The 16,144-nt window shown below is 44.3% G+C and overlaps 1 protein-coding gene across 1 annotated transcript in view; it reads right to left on the reverse strand.

Moving 5' to 3' along the window:
* Positions 1-16,144, reverse strand: part of CKAP5 (cytoskeleton associated protein 5) — a 4,315,141-nt gene that overhangs the window by 2,390,555 nt on the left and 1,908,442 nt on the right. Inside the window, exon 14 of the mRNA XM_044084803.1 lies at positions 10,758-10,850. Within this exon, the coding sequence (XP_043940738.1) occupies positions 10,758-10,850 (93 nt within the window). The remainder of the gene's footprint in view (positions 1-10,757; positions 10,851-16,144) is intronic.

Genomic DNA, 16,144 nt, shown 5'->3' on the forward strand with positions numbered 1-16,144 from the left:
ACCCCCCCGGCTCCAAGGCTGCCCGGCTCCGAAGACTCCGAGCCCGGGAAGGGGACGGAAAAGGAGCTATCGGGGCAAAAAAAGGTGTTGAGCTCCCCCCCCAGAGGGGGGGGGGGCGCAGGAGCACTCCCATCTGCAGTTGGGCCTGGAGGAATCTTCTCATCATCCGATCCAAATCTGCATCTGTGAGACTTCGGGTTGATCTCGATGAGGCCACTGAGGCAGGACGTGAGTGTCGCCTCGATGACCTCGGCGATCGGGTCTCCTCCTCTTCAGGACCCGGTGAGAAGCACGGGGACCGGATCTGAGACAGAGGAGACCCAGAAGTCCTGGAGGGAGAAGAACGCTTAGCCAGGGGGACAGAAGCGGAGGCTTCGGCCGGCCGCTTGTGGTGTTTCTCCCTCCTTTTCTCTTTCCTGGCCTCCCTGTCCTCTGGGCCTAAGGCGGGAGGTTGAGTCCCGACCAGGGGGAGGGAAGCAGGAGTGGCAGCAGCGGGAGCCACTGGAGGACCGGAGGTAGAAGCCGAATCCGGGGGCAGAAGACCCACCAGAATCAGCTTAGTCCTCCGGTCCTTCACTGCCCTGGGGTTGAACGCCGCACAGATGGAACTACCAGAAGACAGGTGTTCAACTCCATGGTACAACACACACCGAGTGTGGCCATCTGCCAGGGACAGCTTATGGCCACACTCGGTGCACTTAGAAAAGATTGGCTTTGGGGCCTCAGCCATATTAACTAAAAGTGAAAAACCACACACGTTAGGCCCCAAACACACACACACAACCCTAACGGAACCACGAAGGAAGGGGGAGGTAAATGACAAAAAATATAAAGTTAAACTAGAGAGGGTTTTATACAAAAAAGGACCTGGAAACGCTCACAACCAAAAACTTAAGAGAAGAAAAGGTAAATTTTTCTCTCAAAAAAGTCTCTAACGCCTGGAACTCTAGATCAAGCTGCTGTTGGTTAACAGCAGCAAACTAGATCTGAGGTCAGTCAGGGTTGGCAGGGGATTATGGGTAGGGGGAGGAGCTTGGAGCTCAGATCTAAAGCGGTTGAAAACTGCCGGCTCGGATCCGAGGTTGGATCAGATTCCCATAGGTTGCTGCACAAATGAAGTTAACTACTTCAGATCAACCCTTCACATATACCAGCTAAGTAATTTGGATAACATTCTTCCCTTACTCTCTCACCTGTTCCCACCTCCAAAATAAAAAAAAAACTACTACTAAAATTAAAATCTACCACTCTTGCAGCTGACCGTCTACCTTTCAAATTCCTAAAACAAGCTGCAGAATCCTTATCCGACCCAGTTTCTATCATCAAACCACTCCATAAAAAAATCCTACCATCCCTCAACTGTGGAAACTGTCTTACATTATTCCTCTTCATAAAGGCGGTAATTTCTACGACTTTTCTAATTACAGTCCGTTAGCTATTCTGTCTCCAAGATGCTACAGAAATGTATTCACTCTCAAGTCATGCATTTCCTGAACGCACACAGTCTTCACCACACAACACAGGTAACGGCCACAGCACAGTACACCACTTTTCACTCATTTAATAATCTAGGAAACCAACACAGAAATAACTATAAAGAAAAGTTGTGCAAAAATCTTACCATAACCAAAGACATCCTTCTCTTCCTGGTTGCAGTATTAACTAGTGGGTTTACCCTTCTTCCGATCAACTTGTCTGGCCAGGTTTCCAAAACTTTTCCAGTCCCAGGTGGTGTGGATGTCTGATGTGTTGGCAGATAAATGGACCATAAATGTGACTTCTGCACACACCGGCCCCTCAGAACCAAGGAAGCCCCAGACAGACCCAGTCCTGATGGCCTAGCCTGTACAGAAGCCAAAAAGAGCAAGTGGAAGGCTAACAGAGGAAGGGGGGAGGGAAGGAAGACTGCAACATGGAACAGGAGGACATCTATGGTTATGGTAAGATTTTACACAACTTTCCTGTGTCGTCCTATTCCAATGTTGCAGTATTCACTAGTGGGTGAGGCTCACTGGTGGCTGGGAGGTCGTCTGGATGAGGATTCCAGGACCCATGCAGGATGGCCCTGGCAAATCCTGCCCTGGAAATGTGGTCCAATTTATAGTGTCTGGTGAATGTGTGTACAGAGGACCAGGTAGCTGCTTCCAGAATGGAGTTGGTGTCTAGGCCTTTGAAAAAGGCTCCAGAGGAAGCCATGGCTTTTGTGGAATGGGCTTTGACATTGCCTGATAGTGTCTTCCCATGGAGAGTGTAACAAAAGGAAATGGCTCTAGCAATCCAAGAAGAAATGGTTTTCCCACTGCTTTGCCCAGAAAAAAAACTAGGAATTGTGGGGTAGCTATAAGGGCCTTGGAGTTCCGAGACCCTCCTGGCTGAGGTCAGAGCTACTGGTAGTACTGTCCTCCAAGTGCAAAATTTCAAGACAGCCTTGCCAGCTGGTTCGATGGGTGGAAGAGTAAGTTTTTCTAGGACAGTGTTAAGGTCCCAGGATGTTTTCTGAGGGGGGGGTCTTAAGTGTAAAACACCATTTAGGAATAGCTTGGCTGGGAGTCTAGAAGCTAGCAGATGTTCCATAGGCAAGCAGGCAGAAATGGCAGACAGGTGTGCTTTTAAAGAGGAGTAAGACAGGACTGTCTTCAAGAGTTCACAAAGGTAGGAGCAAATTAGAGGCAGGTCACGGTCTAGCGGCTCCACCTGTATTTTGTGCCACCAGGTACAATACCTTCTCCATTTTAAGAGAGAAGATTTTCTTGAATTAGGTTTCCTGGTCTCCTGCAGGACTGAGAGCACGTCCTCATTCTACAGGAGTCTGAAGGGAATTATAATCATATCAGCCACAGGGAGAAGTGCAGGAATCTCCACTGCGGGGTGAATCTGTCTCCCCTTGTGCTGTGCGAGTAGATCCACTGAGGGGGGTATTTTGTGGTGATTGCCCCTGGAGAGATGGAGGAGGGAACCAGTGCTGCCTTGGCGAGTATGGAGTCACCAACAAGATTTTTGGTGAGTCCTGATGAATTTTCAGCAGCACACTCTGGATCCGAGTGAAGGGGGGGGGTGTACAGGAATCTCCCCTTCCAAGACATTAAGACATCTGCTTTAAGGTCGTGAGCTCTGGGGCAGTAGCTGTGGAGTTGCCTGTTTGTGGAGGAGGTAAAGAGGTCTATCTGTGGAATACCCCACATGTGGATCAGATCTAGGAAAACATCCTTTGAAAGCATCCAACTCAGGACTGCGGTTCTGCCTAGGGAGTCTGCCTGACAACTGTGTTAGGATGGGATGTAGGCTGCCTGTAGGGAGATCCCCTGGGATCTAGCCAGATCCCATACCTGTAGAGCTAGCCTGCAGAGGAGGTAGGACTTCGTCCCTCCTTGCTTGTTCAAGTACCACATCACTATGGCATTTCTGTAAAGATCTTCAGGGTGCCCTGTGTGAGGAAGGGCTGTAAGGCCTGCAGGGCAAAAAGAATGGCTGACATTTCCTTGATGTTGATGTGCCAGTGTTTGTCCACAAACCTTGCACCGTTCGTGTCCAGAATTGCTCCCCAGCCCAGATCTGATGCATCTGTGAGCATGATTTGGCAAGGGAATAGCATTTGCTTAGGGAGGCCCAGGTTCTGGGCCACTTGGACAAGCCACCAGTTCATTTCTTGGTGGAGGCAGGGGAGGTGGAATCCTGAACTCGAGAGGGCATGAGTGCTGGATCTAAACCAAGCGCAGATACCACTGCATTTTCCTCATGTGAAGCCTTGCCAGGGGTAGCATGGGGATAGTGGCTGCCATGTACCCAAGGAGGCTGAGGAATTCCCTTGCAGTCAGGTTGGGTGAGAGGGCGGCAGACTGTAGATAATGGCTCAAAGAAAGTACTTCTTCCTCCGGCAGGAAGGCCATCCTGAAGTCTGCCTTGATTCTGCATCCTAGGAAGACTGTTTTCTGTAGGATTTAGTTGGGACTTGGGCAAGTTTATGAGGAACCCTAGAGATCGTAGCAGGAGCTCGTATGTGTGGACAAGGAGCGTTTGTCTGGTGCTTGAATGAGAAGGTCGTCTCAGTATGGGAAAAGTTGCATTCCCCTTGTCCTGCAGTAAGCAATGACTTGGGCTAGGCATTTTGTAAATACCCTTGGTGCAGTGGAGAGTCAAAAAGGCAAACCACAGAACTGAAAATGAGAGGAACCTGCTTTGAATGTGAGGAATTTCCTGGAGGACGGTTTTATGGGAATGTCCAAGTAGGCCTCCTTGATGTCCAGGGTCACCATGAAGGCCTGAGGGGGGGAGGAGGGGAAAGAAAATGGAAGTGTTATCCTGAAGAAAGGGACCTTCAAAAAGAGGTTCAGACAGTAATCTCCACGGCCCTTCCTTCCCAGGCACCAGAAAGACTCTGGAGTAGAAGCCTTTCCTCGAGCTATGGGGAGAACTAGAGCTAGTTCTATGGTGCCTTGGAGTAACATCTTGTTTAGGACCTCAAGTAGGAGGGACCCTTGGGAGAGGGGTGGAAAAGGGATAGGTAGGCTTGGAGGGGGAGAGATGCAAGACATGAAGCAACCCTCCTATAGGATTGTAAAAATCCATTTGTCGGATGTCACTAGGGTCCATGCAGGGAGGCAGTGACAGGCGGGAAGATAGAGGTATGGTGGGAACAGGTGGGGGAAGAAAGGGTGGCAGTCAGACACCGTCTGCCCTTTCTGGAAAGGGAGGTCTCTGAGCAATTGTCCGAGGAGTCCTAGGCTGAGTAGATTGTCTCCTGTGGGGTCTTCTACACCTGGAGGGGCTGTGGGCCTAGAAGTTTTCCTAATGAATTATGTCACAGCCGAGTAGTTTTTCCTGGAACTTTGGGATTGGAGAGACAAGATGATGCTTCAAGTCTTGGAGTTCTTTCCCATTTTGCTGGTGTGACTTGAAAAGGTCAGCCACCTTGGTGCTAAAAAGGGCAGAGTGATCCAAGGGTGCATTCAAGAGTTTGGCCTTGAAGTAATCCGGGAGGAGCTGTAGACGCAGACAGGCAAATCTTCTCAACACAGAAGCAGATAGAGCTAACCTGGCAGAGGCTTCAGCTGCATCACAGGCACATCTGAGTGAGTGCTTACTGACGTGAGAGATGAGCCCGAGCAAGGAAGACAGGGATGCCTTTGCAGGACAGTCCAGGATATCACTGATATCATTTGTCTAATAAGACCAATAGGTATTTGGCCATGTGTAACTGGTAATTCGTAGCCCTAAAAGCCAGGGTAGCAGAAGTGCAAATCTTTCCCCACCTCTCCATGGCCTTGCTGTCTTTATCTGCAGGCAGGACAGTGGTAGTAGAAAGAAATATGGCAGCCCTATCAGTAGCAATACAAATAGTAGCAGGGTCTGCTGGGGGGCAATTGAATAGGAATTTCTCTGCATCAGGAACCCTGTATCATCTGTCTGCCCTCCTAGGGGCAGGTGGCTGGGCATCTGGATTCAAGCATGCTGCAGCAAAATTATCCAAGAAAGCAAGCTGGACCGGCGGAATATGAGCCGGGTTAGGCGATTCCATCTGGATCAAGTCACAGAATCTTTTTTGGGCCTCAGACATGTCTGAGCAATCCCATTTAAAATGATCTTTTTCATAAGGTTGACTGTGTCCCCAAAGGCAAGGTCTTCCACAGGGGAATCAGGCTCTGCAGAGGCTTCTTCCAGTAATCCATACCCCTGAGGGGAAGAAATCTGTGAAGAGTAGGAAGAGGACTCCCTGAGGATTCTGACATTTCCTCCTCTGCACAGTGGCTAAGTGTTCTCTCAGGCAGGAGAGGCCTTGGGCTAAGACGAGGTGGAGTAGCTGGAGGAAAATCTGCAGTAGGCCTAAGTGCTAGAAAGGCATTGTAGAGGCTCTGGCTGAAGGGCCTGCCAATTGAGCAAGGTTTCTGGGGTCGGCAGAATATGCCTCGTCTGTTTCTTCTTGGTAGGCCTTGCTGGCATCTGGCTGGCAGTGTGACTGGAAGTCACAGAAGAAACGGTGGATGACTGTTGCAAAGTGCCCACCTCAATTGCTGGATCCCCCCTGGCATCTGAATCAGGCGCCAGGATATCCTTCCTGGATGTGTCCGCTCTGGACTGTGCAGCCTCCTGATAGGTACATGCTTTATCCAAAGTGGCGGACACCGGATCCTTGGCCAAGCTGATGACTGCTATAGGCTAAGAATCAGTGGAGGGAGGCGCAGTGGAAGTAGATGGCCGTGTGGGCTTGGCTCCCTTCCTAGACGATTCGGATGGGGTGTCGGAAGAAGATTCCATACTGGCAGAGATCTAAGAGGTTGGTTTTCAAGGTACAAGTCTAGGGCCCGTAGTCAGCAACGAAGGGTGTTGGGGACAAACAACTTACAAATGGCGCAGTTTTTATAATCGTGATCCCTACCCATGGGTGAATTTATGGGGAAATTGGCAACCACAATTGCACTTGCTCTTACCAGACATTAATAGACTATAGTACTACAAAAAAGGACTGAAAAAATCCCCAACAAGGTACTTATCTTGATGCAAAAACTGATCAGACATCTACGAGTAGCAGTAACACCTGGTGTATGGCTGGCGGCTGAAAAGTTCTAAGGGCTGGTGCATGCAGACATCACATTTATGGCTCACGTACCTGCCAACACATCAGACGTCTGACTCTCCACCTGGGACGGGAAAAGCTTTGGAAGCCTGGCCGGACAAGTTGATCAGAAAAAGGGTAAACCCATTAGAGAATACTGCAACATTGGAATAGGATATCTATACATCTGTTATATTTTTGGATCCATCCAAAGCATTTGATATGGTCTCACATTCCCTACTATTAAATTCACTAGTGTCGCTATCCTTTGCCCCTTCTACTATTGCCTGGTTCAAGAACTACCTAGCTGATAGGCAACAATCTGTCCAATGGCAAGGGGCACCATCTCCTCTATTTCCAACTTTCATGGGTGTACCGCAAGGCTCAGTACTGGGCCCACTTCTCTTTTCTATCTACACTAAATCTACATACCTCTACACTAAATCTACATACCTCTAACCAGCATCACAGACTCGTACAGTATGCAGATGATTCAACTTTAATCTGCTCAGCCCCATCACTTCCCACTCTCCAACAGAACCAGGAATCCTTTAACTCTGTGGAAAGTTGGATCACAAATATGCAACTCAACCTAAAGCCTAATAAAACTAAATTGCTTTAATTTACTCACAACAAATCAAAATCTTCTACTCTTTCCTTTCCTATTACTTCCAAAAATCATTTATCCCTCTGCCCATACCAAACTCTTCGGTGCTGAGGTTGACAAAAACCTTCTCTTTAATGTCCCCATCTCTCAAACCATCAAAAAGGTTCACAAAACATTGGTTCACTATAGACAAAAATTTCTCAGATCAAGCACAGATCACCCTCGCCCAAACTCACTTACTGTCTACACTAATACAGCAAAAAGTCTTACCCATATCAGAAAACGTGACCTTGACAAACTTGAGTTATGCTGTAATACTGCCAAATTTGCTAACGCCGCCACCTTCAGATCCCATCATTGCCTAGATCTAAGGGACTTAAAATGGTTAGAATTTCGTCAACTACTAAATTGCCACCAACTGGTTATTGCCTATAATATCCTGAAGGAGCCTGACAAAACCCTATCACTAAGTCAACTACTTACCTACTATGCAACAAATTGCTCACTCCGCTCTAGTGACAAATCACTTCTATGCATCTCTAGGGCTAACACTGATCGCAAAGCACTATTTTCCCATACAGTTGCTAAAAACTGGAACAACCTCCTCCCATCACTGACCTCCATCCCCATCATCTCACACTTCAAAAACTCTCTAAAATTGCATCTCATAAGCACCTGGCTTTGCCCATGCATAACCTAAAATTACTGCTTTAACTCTGTGGATAGTCGAAAGGGCTTATTACTTGCTTAATGTAAATGCAGCAGTTTTTTACATCCAACAATATTTATCTCTTTAATATAGCTACTTCACTTTAACATGATCTATACACACGAGTCTCAAAACTAAAATATATTTTGCCTGTTTAAATGCTGAGTTGTATCCTGTTTTACATTTCTGTCTTATTAGCTGGATTTTGCTGTTACTATGTTATCAGTTTTTACTATTTTGTATTAAATTCTAGTATTTCTGTTAAAATATGTGGAGCTTTTCTCCCCTGGCCACCGCTGTAAATAGACCCAGTCCAGTCGGACTTTCCCAGTAAACAAATGTAAAATAAATAATTCCACATCATAAACCACTTAGAGGTCATGCATGTACATGTTGTTAGGGTGCTCTGCATAATGGAAGTGCACAAATGAACACAGGTGGCATGAATTCTGCCTACCAGCTTAACAATGTAGATTGCCACAAGTAATGGCTAAATCAAATTCATCAAAACAAAACTTCAGCTTAATTTCAATAACAGTAACAGAACTATCTGCTGCCAATTTTTTTTTTACCATCAGCAACATTTTCACAAAGCACTTTCCTTGCTGCAGTTTCACCTGTGTAAAACAGCCTTAAGCTCACCTTCCTTCCAAATGCAGCTCCACTGTTTTTTCTTTTGAGAATATAACAGTATGTGTGGGGACTCCGCACTGTTCAGGCTCCACTATGCCCACCTATCCTACTCCCAATTCCCACCCAACCCACTACATTTCAACCATACTTCCTCCTCATTCAATCTGGTGCATACAACTCCTTAAAGTCCAACCACACTTTCCTCTACTTACACTCAGCCTCCATTCTTTTTACCTTCTAGATCTTTTCTACAAAAAAAAATACAGCTTCTAAGATACTTTCAGCCATCCCTCACATCTCACTATTTCAGAAAAACTTCAACTCTACACACAATACGCCACACAAAGAATGACATACGTACACCTTATCTTTATTACTCCTCAGCACACTTACACACTTAACTATCAAACTTGCATCTCTCCTAAGAGCAACTTACCCACATCATTCAACAGCATCTTCTTTTTCATTTCATCAAAAATTCAAACATCAAATCCCTCCAACATCTGGCTATAAATATGTAAAATTAACCTGAGAATACACCACATCCCTATAAACAAATCCAATGTTAAGTGGTATTTCCAGCTCTCACTCAGCCACTCATATGAAACACAATGGAGACATGCATCCTAACACTCTACTATAACACAAACTGCATCAATACCCTAACTAAGCTCAACACCTCTAGCTAACAGAAATCTGACAAATTACTACCTAATACTAACCTCAGAAGCATTTGATATACACTAACTCCAAGTATGCCTAGCATTTTATAACCATGACAGAGGTAGGCATGGGAATCTGGTTAAAATCTCAAGTAAAACACAATGAAATGCTACCTCCAAGTTGCAACATTTTCAGACTTCAGAGAACAAAAACAAGGTGAAGGTGTAGCAGTTAATATGCAAAATTTTTCTAGAACTTACCCTTCACCCACATTTGACAATGCAGAATACCTCACAGCACATATCAGACTTAACAGAAAAGCCATCCACATCACCAGGTTTTACATCCCACCAACACAAAATAGTAACAGCAGACCTTTTGCTCTGGCTATTTAACATGCCCTATGAAGCCATTATAAGGGGTGACCATATAAACTAGGACCCTAAATGCACAAACAACCCGTGAATCTTCTGTTTTTTCTTTTTTTCACAAATGAACATCCAGGATACATGCACAGTAAGTAATCACAGACTGGATTCTTAAACCAAATTCCCCGTGCCTTGCTGACAGTATCAGTGACTGTCAACTTACCCTGCCAGAAACCAGCCCAATGTAAGCTAACAGGCAGCCTGCAAACAGGTGCGCAGTATAAAAAATATAATTTGAGCTACTTCATTTACACAAACTCTACAACTGAAATATCGCAAACACAATGGCACTCAATCAGAGGTAATTGAAGTTAAGGAGGGGGATTTTGGGTACAGGTATGAGCTTGAGCTACACAGCTGAAGTCTATAGAAGCAGCCACATTCAAATCAAAGACCTCACTGGGTGAGGAATGGGCGAAAAACACATCAGCTCAAACATTAATGCCATAAAGCAAGAGAACACTACGTTCCAATAACAAATCTCTCTTACCTTTAAGTGACTCAAAACAATTCTACCAAAAACACACACTACTCTCACTACCTCAAAACCGTGGAACTCCATCACACTACAGTTAAAGCTTAAAGAAAACAAATACTTTAAAACACTGCTACAACTGCTGCAAAACACTTCAATTTAGTCTTGCTCTACATGCAGGTAAATTTCCAATCCAGAAGAAAATAAAGCTGAAAGACTTAAAATGATAGCTGCTCTGTACTAAAATTTCCATATGGCTATTACATTTTTCCCTCTTACTAAAAACATTTAACTCATTTCATAACTACCTACTTCTACTTAACCCTAGATCTCCTTTATCATACAAATTACCAACTAACCTACTCAAATGTCGAGTTCTGTATTCCCTCATTTTTAATTGCACTTCTACTACCCCACGCAAATGCACAGGTAATCTCTCTATTTTCCCTTCCTTCATAGAGTCACAAACTGTATCGTGCAAGGTTAGCATTAATCTGTTACAGCTAATTATGTATGCAAAACTATATATGTAACCAAGATGAAAATGTTGCATACAATGTGGAAAATAATATACCATAGATTGTCTATGTCTAGGAATATTGGAGCTTTTCTCCCCAGGTCTCCTCTGAAAAAGGAGCGTTATCCCAGACTTCCCTGGTCAAAGAAAATAAGATCAACGTAATATATCTTACCTGAAAGTTGGTTTCTTTCCATCCTGGCTTCTTTGTCAACATCCTTATAAGAGCCTGGCAAGGTATTTCATTTTTTTCCATTACTTCTACTGCCTAAAAAAAAAGGAAGCCAGATTAGTCAAGGCATTTTACCTCTCAATCTTAGAGAGAACTATAAAAATCTGCCCCCCCCCCCCCCCCAAAAAAAAAAAAAAACTTGAAATATTAAAAGCCTCTTTACTTCACTTTTTTGTTCACCTATTTGTTGATCAGATAAGTCCACTGGTCACTACTGTCCTTTTTATGGGGCTGCCAGGGAGCAATTTCTAGTTAAGGGACTTTTGTTGGCAAATTAAGGTGGAATGTATGCAGCTGGGTAGAGGAAGCAGCTCATTAACAATGCAGAGTTTAGTCCCCTGTGCTAACTACCAGTCTGAAATAGTGACTTCCAGCTAATAAATCAAAGACTGCTGCTCAGAAATGCACTTGGACAATCCCATTTCAGCAGTACAAAATATACTTAGAGGTTACAAAACTTGCGTGCTTATAATGTATCAGTGTTGTCTGGTTCAACCTGTGAGCTATCTGATCATACTACAGTCAAATCCTTAAGACTTCAAATCTCTGGGCTTCACCTTCCTTACCCACAAACCACATCTCCCAAACAGACCTCAGATAGAGTATGCCTCACTTAAATCTAGGTCCAAAACACATTTTATCACATACAGGAGGACAAAGGGATCCAAAAAAAAAAAAGGGGTACCCGAACTTCAACCACTCGATCTAAGACAGTGATGGGAACATTGGCGTGTCAAAAGCTCTTGGCACAATTTAATTCAGTGCACTTCACATGAGCAAGGAATGCAAAAGCATTGTCTGTAAAATCGGATGTATGTAATCACTGGCGAGTCACCCAAAATGTGGCATGTGTCACCTTTGACATGTCACAGGTTCGCCATCACTGAGCTAAGGCAATGAGACCCACCAAAAAGGCTGGGTGGAAATTAACCAAAAGACAGACAACACAGATCTACAGTTATGGTAAGTGCATAAATTTCATATCTGATGCGGTCTTCTCCATCTAAGCTTCAATTCGTGGAACAGAGTGCCTAGCCAATTAAACCTGGGAGGGGCTACGGAAGGATATTCCGTAACATGGGGGAAACAAATGGAAACCCTGGACTGAAAGTGTAGCTGTTGTACAGACCTTGAAGGAAGTTCTGGGGAAAAAAGTGGGAAAAAAGCTGTAGAAGTAGCCACAGCTCTAATACATTAATTCTTAGAGTTTAACACTCAGTTTTATTCTCAAGGTATAAGCAAAGGAAATAGTTTGACAGACAATTGGATATCACTTGACACAAGTTTGTCCAATCTGGATTCTGTAAAGCAAAACAGCTGGCTGGGTTTCAAAGAGTGTTTGTCACTCAGGTAAAATCTCATTTGCTATGCACATCCAAGCAAAGTACCAAGCATTCACCCTTGAGAAATTAGGAGGAAAAACACAGGAAGCTGAATAGATCCCTCCTTGCTTGTGTACACAGTAAGAGTTTCTTTAACTGTAGGTTCAAACAAGGAAAAGCAATCAGAAGACATAATAAAGGACACCATTAAGCAGCCCACAGAGCTGCACACCTGCATCCAAAAGTCTTTTCACAAGGCAAAGCCAGTGCCAGCTGCTCAGTTAGTTTTCTGAAATGTCAGAGACTACTGCATCTTAACATTACTCGACACTTCAGCTACAAGATCGCTCTGAATTCTTGTCAAGTGGGATAAGCAGTTGAGTGCCATAGCAGTGAAAATTGCTGAGACACAGAATCAATTCCTCAGGCAGTCCAAAGCCACACATTTTCTGTTTGGAGGATGAATAGAGAACTCTCTTCAGATACTTCATGGTGGCAACTGCCACCACAGCAAGGTCTTTACTCCAATTTGGCTGATCCTTGAGAAAAGCAAGAATTTTGTAAAGCTTCTTAGGAATAAGCTCCACACTACTCTTTCTGAGACACTAGGTCTATAAGCACATACAGAGGGTGAACCACCCATGACAAGCAATGGTATCCAAAAAATACTGCCTACAGAGGAGGGGGCTTTGGGGTCCACCCTCTGCGCTGACAAGCTGGAAAACATCTCCAAAACAGGTGCAACGTTGTGAAGTACTCCTACCAATGACAGGAGAAACTGGGCAGTGGATGTGTAACGTATGCCAACATAGGTCGCTGGAGTTTTGTAATGAACTATGTCACTTGTATATCAAAGTGATACGGGACACCACCCCACACTGCCTCCAGAGCAGGACGGTCTCCACAAAAGCCGTTTTTTTGTGGACTGCTCTTGTCATACAGATGGTGCCAAATATGGTTCCCCATTAAGCCATGGGCAGAACTCTCAAACAGCACCCTGGAAAGGCTGCTGCAATTATCTAAGAGATGTTTGCAAGTGCAACCCACTGCCACATTCCACAAAAAGGTTCGTTGTATATCAAAGTGATTTGTACATATACTGATGTTGAAAAAAAGTATTTGTAAAGCTGCTTATGTTAACAATGTACCAATAGTGTGTCCTGCTAGACAGAAAAGAAATATGCATGTACATCAGATTGCAGTACTGTAACAGAGGATACTGAAAGAGAAAAGGTTAACTCAGCACCAGCTAACTTTTAGAAAAATATCCTGAAATTAAATTACCTGCTAGGCCATAAAGATTCCATCTTACAGTTCTGAAGGCAGCCAGAGACGGTCTGTAAAAACAAGCACTAGGAATCAGTCTGCATCACACATAGCAATGAACTAACTTCTACCCTGGAAGAGTGGAAGTGTTGAAATGGTTTTATGGCTTCCAGATTCTATGACACATCTTAGCGAAACTGTGTGTATGGCAACTTGTATGTGGAAGATTTTGGTTCAGTTTCTAGTAAAGCAGGGTAGTATGGGAAGCAGAAGTCAGATGACCAGATGTATGCAATGTCATTCTGTAATCCAGCACGGAAATAATGATTTAATACTAGATGACAATGAAGTCTGTTTTTATTTTTTTGGAATCTGAAATAGGACCGTTCACCTACTTCATCTCGCCTTGCATTGGTAAGTAACCAGGAAATAGTAATTTTTTTGTGTAGGTCAGGAAAATATAGCGAGATCAAAGTACTTTTTTTCTTCCATCTGTGTGAATCTACTCATCTCAATATTTATTGGGATTGAAACTCTGGTGTCAACTGCAACTAGATATTTAGTGTTTTCATGTTCTTTTATTTATTAAATATATTTAAACATTTTGTTCTGGCTGGTCTTTTAAAGAATGTTTTAACATTTGAAAGTAGTTATCTATTTGGTGACACTGAGGTTGCTCCTGGAAGCCTTACTGCACTGGTCAAACTCACCATTTATACTAGTATTAATTTCACTTAGTATAATTTGGTACCCTTGTAAATGCCTTAGCTGGTTTTGGAGTGTTCTGGTGGCAGTATCTACCTCACAGCCTGGGCAGTGGGGCATAGCTAGTAAATCTGTGCCAGCCTTTCAAAGGTGTGTGTCTGTATGGGAAAATCAAATCTCAAAGTGTGTCAGCTAATTGGAGCAGGGCAGAGAGCACTAGTTTCAAAGACAGGGCCGTGGAGGACTTGGCCGAGGACACATGGCTGGAGACTCAACTCTACAGCTGTGCCACTAGGGAGTCTTATTGGGGGCCTACAAAGAGACAGGAAACCTAGACCCTGGATTGAATGCGCTGTGTGTGCTCTTAAGGGAAATTGTGCTTGATGCAGAGAGATGCATCTAGAAATACCGTGTGTACCTATCTTTTTTTCGAAGTGTATGTTACTCACTCGCGTTAGTGGTGAGGATTCAGGCTCTTGGTTTACTGGCCAAGATGAGGGGCATCACAGGAGGTATAATGCACCACTAAACAAAAACATCAATGAAAACAATTCTACACTTAAACATAGCAAATCTACCTAATCTAACCTATGCCTAACTGACAAAATAATCTAGCAAAAGGGTAAGGGGAAAAACAGAGAAATCTAAACAAAGCACCAGAAAGGATATGATTTGCAGAGCCAGGACTGAGATGCTGACAGGAATAGTGTCAAATGGCAAAACGATCTGGGGAGTCTGTTGGGGAGCACGAGATTGTGAGTAGAGGAAAGTACAGTTTTGTACCTACCATAAATGTAGATGTTCAAGTGGTAATACTGCTGCAGTCATCACACTTGGGTTATCCTGTCGTCAGGTGGTCCCGCATTCGGCTGAATCCCAAAGTCTTGGTCCGGCGTCGGATGTCGTCGCCTCTTCCCGGACGTCAGTGCGACAGGGATATAAAAGAGACAGCCGACGCCATTCTTTTCAGTTTTTCTTGCCCCAGATGTCAGGTGCCCCTAAGTAGGAAGGCAAAACAATAACTATGCAACAATACCTTAGTAGATGAGCAATAGAACTAGCTGTTAGCAAATACACCATATAGACCTGCATCCAATAGACTGAGGTACATGGAGTTGTAACAAACACCCTGGTAGGTAGAGGGGATGGAGGGAGAGTAACCTGGACTGCAGCAGTATAACCACTCGAACATCTACATTTATGGTAAGTACAAAACTGTACTATGTTCATCGTGCTATACTGCTGCAATCATCACACTTGGGTAGAATCCCAAAGCTATGGAAGGGTGGCTGGTACTAAACTGGGTTAGGTGATGCTAGGATGCCCTGCAGAACTGCAGTGGCAAAACCACCCTGGTTTATGAGTATAATGGAAGGTTGTAGTGCTTAGTAAAGGTGTGCACTGAACTCCAAGTAGCTGCCTCCAGAATGTCTTTGGTTGGAACCCCTCTGAGAAAGGCTGCTGAGGTTGCAGTAGCCCTGGTAGAATGGGATCTAATATTGACAGGCACTGCCTTCCATTGGTGCGAGTAGCAAAAGCGGATACAATGTGCTATCCATTTGGAGATGGTCTGTTTTGAAATAGCCTTTCCTTGTGAACCTGCAGCATATGATACAAAGAGAGTTGGTCAGTTTTTCTGAAGATCTTTGTCTTATCTAAGTAGTAACGTAGCTGTCTGTGAATGTCCAAAGAGTGAAGGAGCCTTTCTCCTTTATTCTGTGGGTTAGGATAAAAGGTGGGTAAATGAATGGTCTGATTCAAAGCCACACTGGATACTACCTTGGGCATGAAGGTAAGGTTAGTTCGTAAAGAGACTCTGTCCTGATGGAAAATAATGAAAGGTTCCACTGCCATAAGTGCTTGTAGTTCTTGAGACCCTGCGTGCTGAGGTAATAGCCAGTAAACAAGGCTGTTTTCCAAGACAAGTATTGTAGTTCTGCTGAGAATGCTGGTTCGAAAGGAGGTAGTGTTAACTTTTCTAAAACGAAGTTCATGTCCCAAGTTGGTGTTGGTGGTTTTCTGGGGGTCTTATATTCT

Source organism: Protopterus annectens, chromosome 9.part0 (genome assembly GCF_019279795.1).
Source record: "Protopterus annectens isolate FY-2018-M chromosome 9.part0, PAN1.0, whole genome shotgun sequence".
Classification (NCBI taxonomy): domain Eukaryota; kingdom Metazoa; phylum Chordata; order Ceratodontiformes; family Protopteridae; genus Protopterus; species Protopterus annectens.